This window comes from Acartia tonsa, chromosome 6, assembly GCF_053477335.1.
Source record: "Acartia tonsa isolate MP-2025a chromosome 6, ASM5347733v1, whole genome shotgun sequence".
In the NCBI taxonomy this organism is placed as follows: Eukaryota; Metazoa; Arthropoda; class Copepoda; order Calanoida; family Acartiidae; genus Acartia; species Acartia tonsa.
In genome coordinates, this window is record NC_137265.1 from 5,613,747 (window position 1) to 5,634,390 (window position 20,644).

Here is a 20,644-nt window from a genome sequence, read left to right on the forward strand (position 1 = left end):
ATTTATTCTATTTATTGCCAAAACGTTAACATTTAATTTTTTATTATAAAAACACCTGTACTCAAATGTCGTTATCTATAATACAAAGTGGAACGATGTGTGTCTGTCTGTCCGTCTTTCTGACCGTCTGTCTTTCCGTGTGTATATTTTTTCATCTTTTCGTCTGTCGGAAGCTTATGATCACGGTAACCACTGGTGGTTTTAAGCTATTTTCTTGATAAAATCCCGCACCCCCCAAAAACAAACAAGTGAGATTGGGAAACTATACGGCGAAGCCCAGCGTGAAAAAATTCAAATTACGAACGAACAATGCTATATAGGAGGGTGACTTTCCAATGCCGAAGCAGCTAGTGAATGTTATAGAGAAGATGCTCATTGATCACATCTTCCAGGGAGGGAGGGTATATTGAACCGTTTATTACACTAGTCCCCAAAATTTTAGAATAACTTTTTTTCGTTGACTTAACAACTTTGGGGACTTTTAAATAGTTGGTTAATTACGTTGAGTTTCCAAACGTTAAAACCACTAATTGAAATCTACAGGGAGTATCATTTTTTGTATAATCAATGGGAATATACATCAATTCATCCGCCATTGTCTTATCCCTTTAACCCTTTAAATCCCTGCCATCTTTAGACGTATTTGTTGAATAGTAGCCGAGATATTTAATGTCTATTATTTAGAAAAAAGTTTATTCACTTTTTTAATTTAATTTTCTGATTTTCGTCATCTTTGTTTAATTATTTATATATTTTTAGTGTTTATATTATGCTGGTGTCCATACATTCTGTTTGATTTACTTCAGGTAAAATCTTTTTTAATCTGAAGCAGCGTTATTATATAATAACTTACTTTGTCTGTGTTATCGTGGCAAATAGCTTATATTTAATACAGTTAATTGTGAAAATTTATAATTGATTAAACTTTGTTCTATGTTTGATAGCGCAACAATCTATACCTAGTTTAGCCTTATAATACGTTAGTTTATCTAAAAATTAAAAACAAAAATTTATTAGTTTCAATGTTTGGATCAACTGCAGTTCACGGTAAAATATTCCTGGTAACGAATATTTCCAAAAATCTATGAATCTTAAAGGCCAAACGGCTGAACGTACAGATCATACCCGCACATCATTTTAAGCGGCATAAGAAGGCCTACAAATAATCTGGAATAGCCAAAATCCAATGATGCACAGGGAAAGCTTCACTAAAGAAAAAATGCGTGAAATAGGTCTTTTCGCGCATTTCTCTGCACTGCGAGATAATTATGGATTATTGATTTATGGCTATTTCAGATTATTTGTAGACCTTCTTATGCCGCTTAAAATAGTGTGCGGGCATGATCTGTACATTCAGCCGTTTGGTAGCCAGAAGCCTTTAAAATTCATAGATTTTTGGAAGTATTCGTTACTAGGAATATTTTACCGTTAACTGCAGTAGATTCCAATGTTTTAGTAACAAGCCTGTAAAACTATTAACATTTATCATCTTGTTATTACTGCGCTACTAATGTCTGTCGAAGCTCTTTTTTGTGAACAATTCATTATTGTTATGTTGAAATATCCTAAAATCTAAGTAGGGTGATTTTTCGACGAGTACATCTAATTCCTATTTCGGTTTTAGATGTATTGTGTTTAACTTTCAGCCAAGCTAATAAACCCTTTTTCATATTTATCCAACAATGCGTAGAAACACAAAGTTTAGAAGTAGCTGCATTCGTAAGATTAAGTTGAGACTTTACTCTGATAATTGTACAACATTGTCATTTTGGGATAAAATTGTTTGTTCATTATCTTATCTGATGGGTTAAAACAGCTTTTCTGTGGTAATAGTGATTTCTTTCATCGTATTATAAACCGCTTTCCGCGGATATAGAATGTACAATTATAAGATTAAAACTAGTTTTTTTAGCCCCGAGTTGCCAAAGGCACCAGCTAAAAAAACTGGTTTTAATCTTATGATTGTACATTCTTATATTCGTAGAAATCTGGATATAATACGATGATAGACATAGTTTTTTCGTATGGATTAGAACCGGTTCCTATCCACCGGATTCGAATGAATACGAGAAACATATATCCTGTTTTTTAGTACATTTTAACGTAGCTACTCTATAACTAGTAAACGAAATATGGCTTTTTTTATCCAGAAGGTTTGCTATTATTTCAAATATGACAAGAATATTTCACTGTTTACTGTTCTATTATAAAAAAAAATCATATTGTTGCTGTGCTAAATAGATTAGATATTACTTTATAATACATCAGATTTTTATAAGCTCTAATAAAGAGAACCTTGTAGCGAGCTAAAATAAAAAGATACCATCCATTCCCCTCCCCTATTTACCAATAAATGATAGGGAAAATACTCAAAATAGCATATTTTTTAGTTAATTCTGTATTGTACATAGTGTACAAGTTTTGTAGAAATTAACTGCTTACAAGCAATGCATTAAGAAAACTTTATTTTGCAAACATCAAAAATTAATTATTCTTCTTAAAGGAAAAAAATATTATTAAAGTTTTAAGTAAAAATACTTTTAGAAGATTAGTCATACACAAACTATTACCAGAAAGAATAAAGAATATACGTGGATATTATGAAATGGGAAAAAATCAATGATAGTTTTAGTTTATAGTATTTTTCAAAACATACTCAAAATCGTAAACGATGGGTGATTTCGTAGAGAAATGTTACTGTTTTCAATATTTTCAAAATACTAAAATAACCCTAAAAATATACAAATTCCCCGATATATTCAAACGACCGGAAATTGAGACTTCACACCTCTGTTAACATTTTCATACGGAGAGAAGGGGTCAACTTATGCTAGATTTGGGATGTATTTGTAAAATACTACATATGTTCACATATCTTTACGGTCAAACATTGTCAGAAAATCATAAAAATTCCGGAAAATATTAACATACGAAGAAGGTTTATGACCTCACTAGAATTTTATGACTTGGATTTGGTGAATAGTTTTTTTTTATAGCATCACGCAATCTCGTAGCCAGATTATCAAGATAGTTAATCTTAGTTCTTATTGCTAATTTCGCTTGTTTTTTTATTTCCATTTTGGCAGCATTTCATGCTTAATAAACCAACCAATCACAATTAAAGAAAAAAAGTCTCCAAAGTTGTTATTGCTAATTTATCTTTTGACTTTTCCAGTTACTTTATGTTCTGTTGTGTTTGTCAGTTCAAATAAAGAAATAGGATTTTGTAGATTTATTAATTATGTATTATTTTTTAAAAATGTTATGTAACCCCCCCCCCCCCCCCATCATATTTCTTAAAATATCTTATACGTGAGTCACACACAAAGTAGAGAAACAGGTGCATATATATTGTTAATGAATTCTGGCGTGGGGGGGGGGGGGTTACAATGATGCATCAGATTCAGAAGTAGCTAATATACCAACCAAAGGTTTTTTTATAATATCTATATGTGATACTTAATTTTTCAAAATATTGCTTAACTTTGATGTATCAATGATCAGAAATAGCTATTTATTTATCTAATATACCAAACAAAATTTTTTTTATAATAATTAATATAATATCTATATCAGTTACTTAAGTTCTCAAATTTAAAATATAGCTTGAATTTTCTAAAGAATAATTCTTACAACATTTCTGTACGAACACCTTGGCTGACCGTAATATCATGTTACCAGTTACTTACCACCACCCCCCCCCCCATATTCCGTGGGTAATCCCCATAAATCATACATTTAAATAAATACAGGAGAAGACTTTATAATAATAATACTCGAGTCCCCTCCCTCCTCTTTACTACTTACTAGTAATATAAATAAAGACATCTTCTTAGCTTTAACTTTACCAATTCCGAGCCTAACCAAGGAGAGCGCAAAATCTGTCGGACGACACGAAACAAACAGACCAATGAGAGTTCGAGTTGGGTGGGTTAGCGGAGATTGTTAAATAACAAATTAGCTGTAATAAATAATAGGTTTATTTCATATTGTTCAAACAAAATTGAAAATACAAATACAATACATTATTATGATCCTGTTACTTTCAATTGTATTAATAAGTTTATTTCATTTTATTATTCTTTCATACAAAAAATACAATATTTTGCTAAATGATTGATCTCAAAACAATCTTCATCATGGCTTAACTTAAAAAATCCGTGAGGTTTGATTTGGGAACCAAATTATTGAAGCCTAGGAACATAAGTTCCTTAACCAGATGGCCCTTTAGGTAATACCTCCTTTCGCTGAAAAGCAATTTAAGGTGGGAAAATATTCTTTCCACCCTCGAATTGCTTACAGGCAGAAGAATAAGGTTCGCTAAGAGCTCCCTGATTTGTGCTGGGTACTGGTCTTCTTCAAGCATGTTGGCAACTGTTCCATGGATTAGCTCCAGTGTCGCTGATCTGGAACCTCTCTTCTGTGCTCCTTTATCGTTTGTCCATTTTTGATGATAGTCTGTCAGGGTTACGGCATTTTGAACGCGCCATTTTCTGAGTCCTTGATACAGTTCCGATCTCATGACTGCAAGTTCATCAATTTTCTTCTTTGCTCGTTCCTGTTGTTGTTTTTGTTCATAGGCCAGCTTTCTTTGTTTGAACACAGCTACGAACAGAGGTGATCCAATAACATTATCATCACTGCTTGTAGTCTCAGTCTCCTCCTGGACCTGTTGTTCTCCTGAATCATCCTCGTCCTCCTCGATGCTGGTATCATCTGCTGGTGGCTCTCCTTCATTCTGCTCTTCATCCTCGTCAGAGTCAGACAATTTAGACAACTGGATCCTTAGTAATCGTTCTCCGATTAATGCTGCACACTGGTAGCCACGTTCAAGGATCCATTCTGCATATTCTTTATCAACCAGCTGACTGGGAAGTAGGCCTTCCTGTAAATATAAAGAAATTAATATTTGATATAAATTACATTTAGGAAAAAAAGTAAATTTCTCATACTTCAACATTTTAAGAAAGCCTAAAACTTTATCTCAATTTCCATCTCTCTATTATGACGAGTTTTTGTTGCAATTTTACTATTATTATACCTGCACCATTTCCAGGTTTTTGTTGCAATTTTATTATTATTATATAATTATACCTGCACCATTTCCAGGTAAGTCTTGCTGAAGGGGTGCAGAAACAACAGAGTTGTCCACCCTTCACTATTCAGCATTTTCTCTACCCGCTTTTTCAGATTGGCATACACTGTGGCAGCAAACCTATACATAAAAAAATAAAAAATAAAATACAAATAAATAAAATAAAATATGTTTTTAGATGGTTTTGTTTGTATATTGCTAATCCCCTCCCCTCTAACTACTACTTTGCTTCAATAAAATTTTATTTTTGATATCTTTATTAGTATGGCGCATTTTTTCAACTAAAATGCATCTTATTTATTATTAGCAAATAGTAAAACCATAAACACAAACCTGTTGTCACACTGCTGCAGGTTATCCAGATGTTCAAAGACCGTCTCCAAATTACTGAACATGCTGGGGATTGTTGCCTCCAGTCCTTGGGCGCTCTTGGTGATTAGTATGTCCACCCTCTCCAGGACAATTCTGATGTCTGCAAGCAAACCATTCTGAATGGCGGATGGCCATTTTACATCTTTGACTGAAACAAAAAAAATACTTTAAATATTATGTCATCACATAATAAAATAATTTTAACTTTTATTTATAATTTTGTGTCACCATCTTTGACTTAAACATAAAAAATACTTGAAATATTATGTCACCACATCAAAGAATAATTTTTATAATTTTGTGTCACCAAATAAACAAAACTTTAAATATTATTATAACAGATAACTTACTTCCTTGTGCTATCAGAGATTGTTTTACTTCTTGTAACAAGTCCTTATTTTTCAACAACTCGAAGTATCTCACGACCATATTCACTCTGCTGCTCCACCTTGTATCCACTGGTTTTATAAGTCTGAAAAAAAAGATAATTAAAATTAAATGATAAATCTAACTATGTTGAAAAGTTGAACACCCCCCCCCCCCCAATCAGAAAATTAAAAATAAATACTAATAATTAACACTAATAAATAAACAACACTTACATTCTTTGCTTGTATTTTCTATACAGCTTTCTAATTCGTTTGTTGTTTCTCAGCCTGGACACTAGTTTGTTAAGTACATCCATTGCTGCTTTGTAATCCCTGTTCTCCTAGATACATACAAAAACAAATGAAAACAAATATTCCAAAACCCTTACTATTAAATTTATGAAAATAAATATTTCAACAAAACCCTTACTATTAATTTAAATTAAGCAAGCAAAGTACAAAGTACAACTACAAACTCCCAATTACCTCACACTTTTCGCAGGAATCACCAAGGGCCAGTTCAGTCTGGTGATTTAGACAGGGAAGTTCTACCATAAACCCGTTCAACCTGGCACTTTCTTCTTGTAACTTTTTCGCTGCCTCGATTGCTGACAAAAAAAAACACATGTTAGTAAAAATTAAAATAAAAATGTTGTTTCTGATTAATATATTAATAATTTGTTGTTTAAATTTCAATGAGATGAGGTGTTATTTGTATCATTCTTACCAGCAGTTCTTTCTTGGGCAGCTGTAAAAGTTACGTCATACCAAGGCAATACAGGCTCTTTCTCAGCAGCAGGCTCTTTCTCAGCAGCAGCACTCGAAGTTCCTTCCCCTGCTCCATCATTATCTTCGTCTCCTGACTCATTCCCTCCTGTCAGCTGGATGCCTTCAGAAATCAGGTTTTCTAGCTCTTGTCTGCTCAAGCCATGCTCCTTGTTGAGTAGCTCCATAAACTAGGATAAATAAAAATTTGGAAATTTGGAAATTAGTTTAAGATGCTGTGAGTATTGGTGCAAAAAATATGACGTAACAAAAAAAAATTAGCCAATGAGAGGCCGTTATTTAGAAATACTAGTTTTTAAATGTTTTTTAAAATGATAAAGAAACTATTAAACTAACCTTTAAACAATTAGATGCACTGTCAGTGGTGCATGATAACAGTTGTTTGTGCTTAAGTCCAAAAAAAACCATGACTCTATTGACAGCGGCAACAATGCTCTTGCCAGTGGAATCAGGCTCTGGCATCTAAAAACATTTATAAAATTTGATTTATGATTATTAATTTAAATATGAATTTTGAAATAATGAAATGATAATAATAGTTTGTAACTTTGTACCTCTTCACAGGTCAATAACACCTCTCTAGGTTCGTTGGTGTTCTTGTCAAGAAAAGTAGCTGAAACTGAAAATAAAAGATAAGTGTAAGTTCGTGTTATTTGTGTTATATTATATTATATAATATTATATTAATATTAAAAAATCAAATGAATGAATTTATGAAATACCTGCAAGAAAATCTACGAATACTGACCCAAAATCTATCGTCAGGTGTACACCTATAACAAAATAAACAAATTATAAAGTTTTATTTTATATATATAAATTCAAATATCAATGGTAACTAACTCCCCTCCCCCCCATTCTTGACACATAAATTCCTGATTAAGCTTTTACCTGTATCTTTCATCTCAGATTTCAAGATCCCAACAAAATTGTTGTAACAGTTTGACACCCAAGCCTTTATCTGCTCATCAGTTGGTGCTAATTGACGTGTTCCTTGTTCTAACAGCTTTACTGTAATAAAATAAAAAAATCAAATTACTAACTTTTTAACTATATTAAATATTTGTTACTTCAAAAATTTAAAAGTCTTAATAAGTCTTTTTATATTACTTACCTTTCTTTGCAATGACGTGATCCCAAAAGAATAGGAACGGATCCTTCACTTGTTTTAAGGATATCCGACCTTTTGACAGCTTGTACACGTAACCGTGGATACAATCGAGCGCAGTAACACCCTCTATTACGATGGTATGTTCTTTTATCTCATTTCCTGAAAAAACGATAGCTTTTTTTACAATCGTTAAAGTCTTTTTAATTTGCATTTCAATTTATACAATTTCAATTCTATAAAGTATAAACGATACCTTGGCACCAACCGTTGAACTCTCTAATCTACTTAAAGATGTGTGTTTGTTTGTGTAACGAAAATGTTCTTGATAACTGCTGAAGCCTGAACCGATATGGTTCTTCTTTATAGGGTATCTTCTCATAGGTCCTGGGCAAGTTTGTGACTATTTTGTATGTAAAATTTGTAATAATACTTACGTTTCTTTTGGTCAAAATATTTTCTATATTGTCTCTCACTTGTGTAGGTCTTAACAGCATTGATGCAGGCCTTCGAGATGGTTGGGTGTTTCAGTCTCCAATGGTCCACGCAGCGCCTCACAAGATTGGTATCATCCTTAGTTTCTGCACTAAAGTCTTCTGTTCGCCAATTAGGACACCCTTAAAAATATATATAGATTAATGAATTAAAATTTGGAAAATATATAAAAATCAGTAATATCCTACTCCCCCCCCCCCCCCCTCCTATGAACTATGGCAAAATATTGGTTTGTCTTGTGGGGGGTGGTGGTTATAAAATTTACAAAATTTATAATTAGAATTAACCCATTAGTGCCGAACCGGGCACTAAAACCCGGTTCCGAAAAATGGAAAAAAAACCGGTTTCCGGCTTCATAATTGCATCATTCTCAGAATGAATCCCCCCTCTACTACCCTGACTTTCGTTTCCCCCTGGAGCAGGCAGTTTAGCTTACTTCCGTTTGCTGGTATAGCTCAACAAAATTTGAAAATCATGAAAATTCAAAATACCCCTTCTAACTTTTTTGTTTTTATAGTAAAGTCGCTGATTTTTTTTGTGAAATCTAATGTTTATTGACAAGTACATCTATTTGTGAATTCGTTTTATTCAAATTATAATCTTTTATATGATTTTTTTATCGTTTTTTTACACCCTATTATGACCCGGTTCGGCTTGGCTATAAATACCCGAAAATTTTAAAACCCGGCTCGGTTTCGGTTTTTATTACCCGGTTTTAACTTTTCAACCAATAAAAATAACAGTTTACGTCATTAGTAAGGGTTTGAGCCACCCTAATAACCCTAGTAATCTCTATAGGTGTCACCCAATAGTTTTATGCTCGTTTTCTGATATGTAACACCCAAATTTTATATGTTCTTTTTTTGTAGTGTGTGTCTTTTAAAACTTCGAGCAACGGGTTTTTTTTACCCGAAACGGCGGCACCTATAGCCGAAACACTAAATTTGAAATAAATCGCTTCGTATTATACTTGTAGCTCTATAGATTACATGAGGTTGTGTAGTTTTCAATTACGGATCGTATCAAAGTTCTAAAAAGTGTTCATCTCACTTTTGGCGTTCAAAAATTACATTTTTCGATTTTTGGTCAAAATAACCGGGTTTATACAGGTCAACCGGGTTTTAAAACTGGGGGAAAGCACCAAAAACGGGTGTTAATGCCTGGTTGGTATTTATGGCCAAGCCGAACCGGGTTTTTTTGCAACTTTCCTGTGCACGCCACTAGAGCAAAACAAAAAAATACGAATTCCGTTTTGACCATTATAAAGCTTCCCTGAAACTTACAGCTCGATCGGCCCATAAAAGTGGCGCTCGGCACTAATGGGTTAATTATCAAATATTGTAAATAATACTTACATAGGCATTTCAAATAAGGCTGTTTTCCCTCTACTTCCCGTTTGTAGTTACTGAAATAAATAATGTATGTAAATAATGGTATGATACCGAAAGTAATTTGATATTTCAGACTGTGTAACTGTATTTTATTATTATAAAAAGAAATAATAATATTGACTTACTGTCTAATAAACTGGGTATGTATAATATTTTTTGCTGAGTTATCCATCTGTACCCGTTCGTTATTAAACCTCCAGCGGAAGTCTTGATTGGTTGTCTTTGGGATGTCTAAATATATTAAAAGAAATAAAAATCTAGGAATAGCAAAACATTTATATTTAATTATAAATATATATTTAAATTTTGGGGAGGGGGATTTTTTATTTAGACATCCTGTTACTTTAGTATAAGGATGTTAAGACAATAAATCAATTAACACCTACCTTTCATCTTGAATTCACCCTTGGCGGCTTTTTCCAATTTTTCCTTCATCAGCGTTGTATCATTTTTTCGGTGCTTCGGCCTTCCCCCCCTACCTTTAGGTTTGGTGGGGGTTTCCGTTTCTTGTGCCTTAGATTTATTAGATTTAGGCTTAGCTGCCTCTGCCTGTATAGGTGTTGAAGTGTTGAAAAACGAAATTCTTGTCCATTTTCTGTGGGGGTAACGGGCACAGACTGATTCTGAATCTGTGAAATCTCAGCAGGCAGATATTGATCTTCATATCCCAGTTCTTTAGCCAACTCTGCTACCAGTGGTTTCACTTTTTCGTACACTTTTTTAGATGGGCCTGGAGTACTCTGTACTTCTTCATGTACGGCGGGTAAGCTGGGCTTCTTTGACCTACCAGTACCAGCATTCATCTTTTTAGGCTTAGATGGCTTAGCTGCATGTACGGTGGGTAAGCTGGGCTTCTTTGACCTACCAGTACCAGCATTCATCTTCTTAGTCTTAGGTGGCTTAGCTGCCTCTGCTGGCACATATAACTGGGGAATAACAGGGAGCACATATTCATCTTCTGATTCTGACCGCCTAAATAAATAAAAAAATAACATTATTGGCTTTTAAAAAATTTAAACTTAAAGTCTAAAGTTTATAAATTTTAAAAAATAGGGGCGTAGCCGCTAGTGTTATATATCTTACCTATATTTTTTATTTATATAACATGATATATGTTTGTCTGTTATTTTTTTGTTTTCTTTTAAAATCTACAATAAGAGGCCTCTAGGGGCGTAGTCGCTAGTGTTATATCTCTTACCTATATCTTTTATTTATATAACATGAGTGTATAGGTTTAAAAAATATTATTTAAAAAATTAACACTTAGTTTTCTTAGTTTACTTTTAAAATCTACAATAAGAAATTCCCCCTCCTCTTATCTATTCTATACCTCTATCTCTTACCTATATGTTTATTCGTTGGATACTGTTCTACTTGTTCTTCATAAAGATACTGTTCTTCAATTGATCTCTTTACAACTTGGTCTTGATGAACAGTTTCCTCCTCAGGCTCCTGCTCAATTGCTTCAACACCAGAAATATTTTGAGATTCCAAAGTCAAACTGAAATGAAATATTGTATGTAATAATAAAATGCGTCTATTTTATTTATTGGCTTTTAAAAAATTTAAAGTTTATAAATTTCAAAAAATAGTGTTATATATCTTACCTATATTTTTTATTTAAATCTAAAATCTACAATAAGAAATTCCCCCTCCTCTTATCTATTCTATACCTCTATCTCTTACCTATATCTTTTATTCGTTGGATACTGTTCTACTTCTTCTTCATAAAGATACTGTTCTTCAATTGATCTCTTTACAACTTGATGAACAGTTTCCTCCCCAGGTTCCTGCTCAATTTCTTCTTGAGATTCCAAACTGAAATAAAATATTGTATGTAATAATAAAATGCGTCTATTTTTAAAATTAGAATCTATCATGAAGGAAAATACGTTGTAATTCGTTTATATTCGTAGAAAGAAATAACTATTATATAATAATACAGTGTGTGTTTTTTGAGAACTTTTTGAAACCAATTTTATTTTACCCAAACAAAGTCAACTACAGGAAATCCAATTTTTGTCTTTCAATATGATTATGGGTAGAAGATTTAAGCATAAGAAAAATGCGTCTATTTTTAAAATTAGAATCTATCATGAAGGAAAATACGTTTCAAAACGAAAAAAAATTTAAAATTAGAATCTATCATGAAGGAAAATACGTTTTAATTCGTTTATATTCGTAGAAAGAAATAACTATTATATAATAATACAGTGTGTGTTTTTTGAGAACTTTTTGAAACCAATTTTATTTTACCCAAACAAAGTCAACTACAGGAAATCCAATTTTTGTCTTTCAATATGATTATATCATTATGGGTAGAAGATTTAAGCATAAGAAAAATGCGTCTATTTTTGAAATTAGAATCTATCATGAAGGAAAATACGTTTCAAAACGAAAAAAAGATTTAAAATTAGAATCTATCATGAAGGAAAATACGTTTTAATTCGTTTATATTCGTTTTTATATTCGTAGAAAGATGAAAGAAATAATAAAGCCATTAATCGTAAAATTCTGGTAAAATTGCTTTCAAAAAAGTTCTCATAAAAAAACACACTGTATAAATAATATTTAATAATAGATTTGCTTATTAGCTTAGTAGATAGAAATAAATGAAATTGATTTATTGTACCTAAGTAATTTCCGGTCAACTCCAGAGGAATTTAATGTTCCAAAATTGGATCTTCTTGTAGTCATCACTCGATAATTCTTTTAAACAAACTAAATGAAAATTTGTAACCACTTACACAAAGTTAAATTAATCATACCTGTGTGCAAAATGTTACGCTCCGTAAGATTAATGAAATCCCCCCATTTTTTAACACTTCAGCATCAAATTTCCAACCCCCCCCCCCCCAAGAACACTAACCACTTGGTTACCAAATTTCCAGGACCTCCTCTTATTTGAATATATTTAATCTTTTTTCTCCACCCATCATAACGCAATTTTTTTACCGCCATTATGCCCATAATAATCACCGCCCCAAGAACCGCCCACAAATTATTTAAGCATCATGTTAAAAATTTATCCTAAGTAAAATTAATCTTACCTCCTCCCCAAGAACCGCCCACAAATTATGTAACCCTTTTATTCAAGCATCCTAAGTAAAATTAATCTTATTCTTACCCACTCCCCAAGTTAAAAATTAATCGTGACCCCCCCCCCCCTCATATATATAAACATAATGAAAATGAAATTATAAGAAGCCTTGTTACTCTATAATTAAGGTATGTCCATACGTCCCTCCGTCCGAGTCTTTTTACGGAAATACACTATATTGTTATATATAGAAAAAGATTGTTATAAATGTTTTATCACGTATTTTACAATTTTGTCCATTTTCACCGCTCATTATGAATATGGGCGGAGTGGTAATGCGCGCCGTTGAAACGTATGGTTTTTAACATTTTCTCCATGTAACCCCCTAAAATTGGGGTTGGTGTTGTATGTAATAAATATTAGGAGGTAATAGGATATCTGTTTAGCTCCCCCCCCCCAAAAAAAAAAGGGGGAAAAACATAAATATTAGGAGGGGATAGGACAGTGGACAATAATAATAATCTATATTCTATCTTTATATATTTAGAGGTGTAATTTGTAAAAATCTCAAAATTTTTAACATTTTCTCCATGTAACCCCCTAAAATTGGGGTTGGTGTTGTATGTAATAAATATTAGGAGGTAATAGGATATCTGTTTAGCTCCCCCCCCCCCAAAAAAAAAGGGGGAAAAACATAAATATTAGGAGGGGATAGGACAGTTGACAATAATAATAATCTATATTCTATCTTTATATATTTAGAGGTGTAATTTGTAAAAATCTCAAAATTTTTAACATTTTCTCCATGTAACCCCCTAAAATTGGGGTTGGTGTTGTATGTAATAAATATTAGGAGGTAATAGGATATCTGTTTAGCTCCCCCCCCCCCCCAAAAAAAAGGGGGAAAAACATAAATATTAGGAGGGGATAGGACAGTTGACAATAATAATAATCTATATTCTATCTTTATATATTTAGAGGTGTAAATTGTAAAAATCTCACAATGTAGCTTTAAACAAGTTTATTAGATAATTAAACCTTAGGGTAAAGCGGGGCGATCTCAGTTTTTTTTTTCCCCACCTTCATTAAATGACATTTTTCTCCATGTTCTAATTGACTAAGTCTTTTTGTATTATTTGAAAAATTGATATTGAATTTTAGATTTTTCTTTTTTTCATGGCTTGGGGGAGGGGGGAGGCGAGGGGTTATTAATTTATTTAAGAGAAACAACGAAATTTCATGTCCCACGGTCCACGGATAAAAAAATATATTTGATTTGCAATAAAAACTAATCTTTCTATGTAAAACAAATATACAAAGTTTTTACTTTTTAATTCGTTCGTTCTTTAAGACAGATAGCTATTTCTTTCATAGTTAAACGGCTCCTCGGGGCTAAAAAATCTGGTTTTAATAATTAAGTTAAAAGTAAAACTATAGAAACAATTTTTTGAAGCGAAGCTATTTCTGATTTATTTACATAAAAACTGATTTATTTAAATAAAGCGGAAAGCTGTCTATAATACGATGCGATAAATCTCTATTTTTGAAGCGAAGCTATTTCATAATTAAGTTTTTTTTTAAATCTTTTCTCTTTTTTACCAGAATCATTTTTAAACTTTTAAAGTGTCTGATAAAATTAAATCTAAAAGCTATCCACCAATATAAAAAGTGTATATAATAAGCAGACGGTTAGTTTAGGCCGTAAATCCAATAATGCGATATAATTATCCGAAGTTCCTAATCCAAACACAAGTATTAACTGATTTTTTTTTGACATGCAACTCTATAATTAAATTAATCGTTACCAGAATCGTTTTGAAAGTGTTAGTGTCTAATAAAATTAAATCTAAAGACTATCCACCAAAAATGAATATAAAAAGTGTATTATTTTGAGTTTCTATCACATTTATTTTTTACAATATCATTTACAATTCAATTTCAATATAGTTATTTAAGTTTCTATTTACAATACATACAAAACAAATAGTTAAATAATAATTACGAACGAGTTTAGTTAATATTAGATGAATATATGATGGCGATGGTGAACAGGTAATAATAGATGGCGATGGATTATTAATATATATACAGGTAACAGATGGCGATGGTGAACAGGTAACTGATGGCGATGATGAACTGGTAACAATATTAAATTAATGAAAATGCTGGTGGATATTAAACACAATTATCTGCTGTTGATTACCAGGTCCAGGACGACCAGGCATGGGGACTTGTTGGCCATTAATAACATAGTTATAATAAATGTTATTATTAATTCTTATGTTATTATTGGCCTGTATCCCCACTCCAGGGGGGCCATCGGCGCCCCTAGGGCCCCTGGGACCTTGAGGTCCTTGAGGACCTTGAGGACCTTGAGGACCAGGAGCAGGGTCAGGACCAGGAGCAGGACCAGGAGCAGGACCAGGGCCAGGGGCAGGCTGGTCAACTGGCGGCAGCGGTGGTACACCAGCAGGTCCAACTCCAGGAGCATTAAAAACCTGATCACCAATGATGATCAGGTTTTGCCCTATATTTCCAGCCTGCCGTGGTGCACCACGTACATGGGCGCGATGTACACGGGCGCGCTGGACAGGGGCACGCTGGACACGGGCACGCTGGACACGGGCACGCTGGACACGGGCAGGCTGGACAGCCGGTTCAAGGGCCGCAACCCCCGCACGTACCATACTCCTGGTTACTGCAGGCATTATTAACAGCAGATAATTGATTTATATGATGGCGATGGTGAACAGGACGATGGCGATGGAATATGATGATATAATTTGATATGATGATAAGAATAAGATGATACTGATAGGGATGACTGTGGAAAACTGTATAAGATGACTGGTGTTGTTGACTTGTTGAACTTGGTCTTGAAGGCTTCGTATATTTTAGTAAACTAAGTTGTATTTGAACGGAACTCAGATATTTATACTAAATCTCCGCCCCCTTTGGCCTTTTCTTCCGGTCATCATACGACGGATTTGCGATGGTTTTAACGTGGTTTTAAGATTTTAAGTACTTTCCGGTCATACACTTAAAGCTGGGATTAATAAGTCTTTACTATATTTGATAACTCTTACTCTTAGTAGAAATTATAATTGTACATACATCCTATATCCGTAAAATTGTGTTTAATACTATTTTAATATAATCTTGAAAAAATAATATTTGAAATAGAAATCATTTAAATTTATGAGAAAGAAAAATCTGTAAGAAATCGTTTTTACTTTCCGGTCATACACTGGGATTAATAAGTCTTTACTATATTTGATAACTCTTACTCTTAGTAGAAATTATAATTGTACATACATCCTATATCCGTAAAATTGTGTTTAATACTATTTTAATATAATCTTGAAAAAATAATATTTGAAATAGAAATCATTTAAATTTATGAGAAAGAAAAATCTGTAAGAAATATAAATGCAGGTGTTAAAACCTTATAAAAAGAGGGGAGAATTTCATTAGATTGGTTTAGCCTGGTGGTAATGGTTAGTTAGAAGGAGGGGTGGGGGAGGGAGATAAACAACAAGATTTAATTTCTCACGGAAATACATTTTGATTTTTGTCTGTCTATCTTTTATGTTGCTTCAGAAAATAGATATTTATCGCATCGTATTATAGACATATTATAGACATTTTCGTTTTTATTTATGTAAATAAATCAGAAATAGCTTCGCTTCAAAAGTTAGTTTCTATAGTTTTACTTTTAACATATTATAGACATTTTCGTTTTTATTTATGTAAATAAATCAGAAATAGCTTCGCTTCAAAAAATAGTTTCTATAGTACTTTTACTTTTAACATATTATAGACATTTTCCGTGGATTTTAATTTTTAAAATATATCTTTAGTTTTTTTTCACAAAGCCGTAATTTGTCGATATAAGTCGATTTAATTTTTTTTATTAAAAAAAATAGATATCATTCTAGAAATCTACATACAAAGAAATAAAAACTTGACTTAAGTACTCGTTTTTATGATAAATAAAAATATCGTCTGTACTTTCCTAGGAGTTTTATGAAGGCTTTTTGACCAATTATACAAAGATATGATGATAGTAACCAAATTTAGATAATCACTTTAATAATTTTAGTTCTTTCTTTTTGTCTGTCTATCTTTTATTAAATACAAATCGTAAAATTCGGAATAACTATATACGGTTTTTTTGGACTTCAGTTGAAAGAAATCGTTTTTACTTTCCGGTCATACGCTTATAATACGATGTGATAATTTGATAAATATCTATTTTTTGAATTAAATTTATCGCCTGGACAGACATACTTACAAAGCTATGTTCATATATATTTAAGATTTTAGATTAGTTTGTTTCCCTTCAGTATTTTATTTTTTTTGGAGCGAAGCTATTTCATAATTAAGTTTTTTTTATAGACATTTTTCCGTGCATTTTAAATTTGTTTCAATTTTCCCATAATTACTAAAATAAAAGAATAATGTCAGTTGTCTATAATATGATAGGATAAATATCTATTCCAATATGGCTTCTAAATTACATATACGGCACAATGCGATAAATATCTATTTCAAACCGTTGGGTCAGTAATTATATAGAAATAAAAACTTGACTTAAAAGTACTCGTTTTTATGGTAAATAAAATTAACATATCTTCGCTTAATCGCTGTACAATATTTTTTTTTGGGGGGGGGGGCGGGGAGGAAAAATTTATGTCACCTGATTAAGGAAGGGAAACTGGAAGGGTCAACTTAACTGAACTCACATGAGAAATATGAGATCTTCATACAGAACAATAATTTTCTATAATTAGGGTCAGTTTGTCCGTCCGTAAAAAACGGATAGCTTTTTTGGTAATTTAGGCATTTGATTCCATCGACTATTCTGAAACTATTTAAGTGTTATTATCCGTTTGTTATACAGTTTCAGAAATCGTTTTAATCTTACAGAACAATAGCTTTTTTATAATTAGGGCTGGTCAATCCGTAAGAAAGCGGATAGCTTTTTTCATTTCTGGTAATGTAGGCATTTGCTTCCTGTATCCGTTTGTCATAAAGTTTCAGTACTAGTTTTTATGGATGTTTTAATCCTTGTTAATATTCCCCAATATACAAGGTATATTGATAAAAGGGTCAACTTAGTCACGTGAACAAGGACAATATACATTTTAACCCCCCCCCCCCTTTCATATTCATATTTGACTTGCAACTTTGGATGGAAATATAAATACCCTTTAGGATTTAACTTTCACTTGACCTATACTCCCCCCCCCCCCACCTCTTTTAGCAAAAGTTGACCGATGACATATCATATCATATATTAGGGGAGGGATCTTTTACAACGAGACTTAAATAAATATAAGAAGAGTAAGTATTTAGAAAAAAATAACCTATATAATACTAATAGGATACTAGTTCAGATATTTCTTAATCTTAAGCTACTGACCAAAAAAACAAAAATAACAACACGGCACAAATTTTAAATGTTGAATGTGCGTGTGTGCGTCTGTTTTGATCTAGCTGACCTTTACAGGGTAGCTTCTTATAGTTTAATTCGTATATTTATCTTTCTTTTTTGCTTTTAAAAATTTATGTATTTATTAATGTTAAGCTTCAGACAAAAGCCAACAAAAAAAAACTTTTGCTAGAAATATGCGAAGGTTCCGTGATCATATGAACAGGCTATTTTATTTGAGAAATCCACTATTTTTTTAAAAACTCAAATTGCCCAATAAAATCAAACGGTCTAGCTAAGTTTTTGAAAGGGATAATTAGTGATTTACAACGATATCCTGGCCGTATGAAAATGTATAGCTATTTCAATATTTATCAAATACCTATTTAACCCCTTTCTTTCACACGTTTAACCCCCAGTATGAAAATGAGGGAATTTAGCAATATTTGGCACCAATTTTAATATTTTGAAGCCGTAAATTAGTTTTTGAAACTAACGATATGACTGGAAAAAATTTCTTTAATATCGGTTGCTAACATGGACATATATTGTTGGTCAGTTCATTAATCCAGTAGGTGGAAAGGGGATGGAGGAAAATGGGTGAATGGGAGTAATCTTTTATTTATCCAGCTACAAGTTTCACTTTATTGGAGTACATGATAATCTGGTGTAAGATCCAAGTAATAAAAGTCCATTATTACAAGCCCTTATAGATCAAAATAAGCAAAATAATATAAAATAGACTCTTCAATACAAAGTACTGATGACAACATTAACATATCTTTTTTTTTTAAATTAAATAATCGTTGCTTTAATAAACTAATGGATTCTTTGAAATTTATATCGTTTACATTTTTTTTTGTTAAAATTAATACTACATCCGCAGTAATAAATATTTATCATGTTAGTTCACTTAAAATTCCGCTTGGCGTCTCAAGCATAGCTTTTTAAAAATTGAAAGATTTCTTTCAATTTCTCCATTAATAATTAATATTTGATAATTTTTAAAATTCAGTGATACAAAATGATTGGTTTTGAATGTCACAATAGATTTATTTTTAAAGTAAATATCTTGATTTTGGCCTAAAACAAGTTTAAAGACGTGGTCAATGAGAGAAAACAATTTGAATGTGTTGATGTTTAAACTACATGCTATTTGTCCAGGTGACCTTCAGTGGTCTGGGGTGCAGGCTTCAAACCTGTAGGCGTCGAGAGGCGCCCGCAGTGGTTCGATTCCACCTCCTGGGCGAAAATAAAACTTTTTCTCGTATTCATTCCAATCCGGTGGATAGGAACCAGTTCTCATTCATCCATACGAAAAAACTATGTCTAGCATTGTATTATATCCAGCTTTCTACGAATATAAAAATGTACAATCATATGATTAAACCCAGTTTTTTTAGCCCGTGCCTTCGGCACCTCGGAGCTAAAAAACTGGTTTTAATCTTATAATTGTACATTCTATATCCGCGGAAAGCCGTTTATAATACGATGCGAGAAATAACTATTCCAGTATCTCTTCCAAATCGATAAGTACCCGGTGGATTAGAACCGGTCCTAACCCATACTGAAAACTTATTTTTAGTTTCATATTACAGACAAAACTTGTTTTAATCTTATATTTTTAATCCTGATATCCGCGGAAAGCTGTCTATAAATATTTTTTCTGTAAATATGGTCGGTTTGTCCGTTTGTACGTCTACAACGGTTAGCTTGTTTCTTTATCTTAGACGTATTAGAATTGTCCGATCGATTTCAAACTTTGCAAGCTGATTCTTATAACAGTAAGGTACAATTTAGAAAGCGTAGCAACGTTATAATTGTTACCAGAAAGTCATATGTCCATTTAAACTTTTTTGACTTTTTCAGAACTTCGCTTTCATGGATGTTGTCATCCTTGTTTATATCTAGGTGTATGGAGTAATAGAGCAGAACTCCGTGAACAATATAATAGCCACCTTTGTCCAGAGTTTGGCTCCCCTCAACTCGGCAGCCAACCCATTCATTTTCTGTCTTTTCTCAACAAATATTGGAAAATATCTCAGGTAATGCTTTTGTTTATCATCATTGGGTACTTACATCAATTTATTGTCAATTATGTGTGAGGGATCAGGGGGGGGGGGTTGTAATTTTATAGATTAATGTTCTATCCCTTTGTCCCTTGTCAAAAAAGGATATCTAAAATTAACAAGTATAAGATTAACAAGGATGACAATATCAATAAGAAGAGATGCACAGAAAGGCAAAAAAAATAAATTAATACATCAGAAATTAGGTTTCCACCACAAAATCGCACTGAAATTTTCCCCTTCCCCGCCAAAAAAAGATTACTCCGGGGGTAAAATTTGAATTGGAAAGGGAGATTATCCTCCGCAACATTTTAGGGGCTGCTTACGAGGGTAAAATCAAATATACTTTAAAAATGTTGTTTAAGGAAAGATATTTACTCCTTCTCATTTGCCGAAACCTTATGACAGTCGGACGTACTTTTTCCAAAAAAGAGTAGCTACGCTAACCAAAAAATGCATGGGCCTATAAACATAATATCATAATAG

At 32.4% G+C, this 20,644-nt stretch overlaps 1 protein-coding gene and 1 non-coding gene across 2 annotated transcripts in view; both read left to right on the top strand.

The window, feature by feature from the left end:
- The window catches only part of LOC145321663 (cardioacceleratory peptide receptor-like), a 66,035-nt gene extending 45,897 nt beyond the window's left edge, over positions 1-20,138 (top strand). The window contains exons 10-11 of the mRNA XM_080163159.1: positions 760-806; positions 20,001-20,138. Coding sequence (XP_080019285.1) covers positions 760-806; positions 20,001-20,138 — 185 coding nt within the window. The remainder of the gene's footprint in view (positions 1-759; positions 807-20,000) is intronic.
- TRNASTOP-UCA (transfer RNA opal suppressor (anticodon UCA)) lies at positions 19,248-19,338 on the top strand. The gene has a single exon. It is a non-coding gene; the product is annotated as a tRNA-Sec (tRNA).
- Positions 20,139-20,644: the final 506 nt, after the last annotated feature.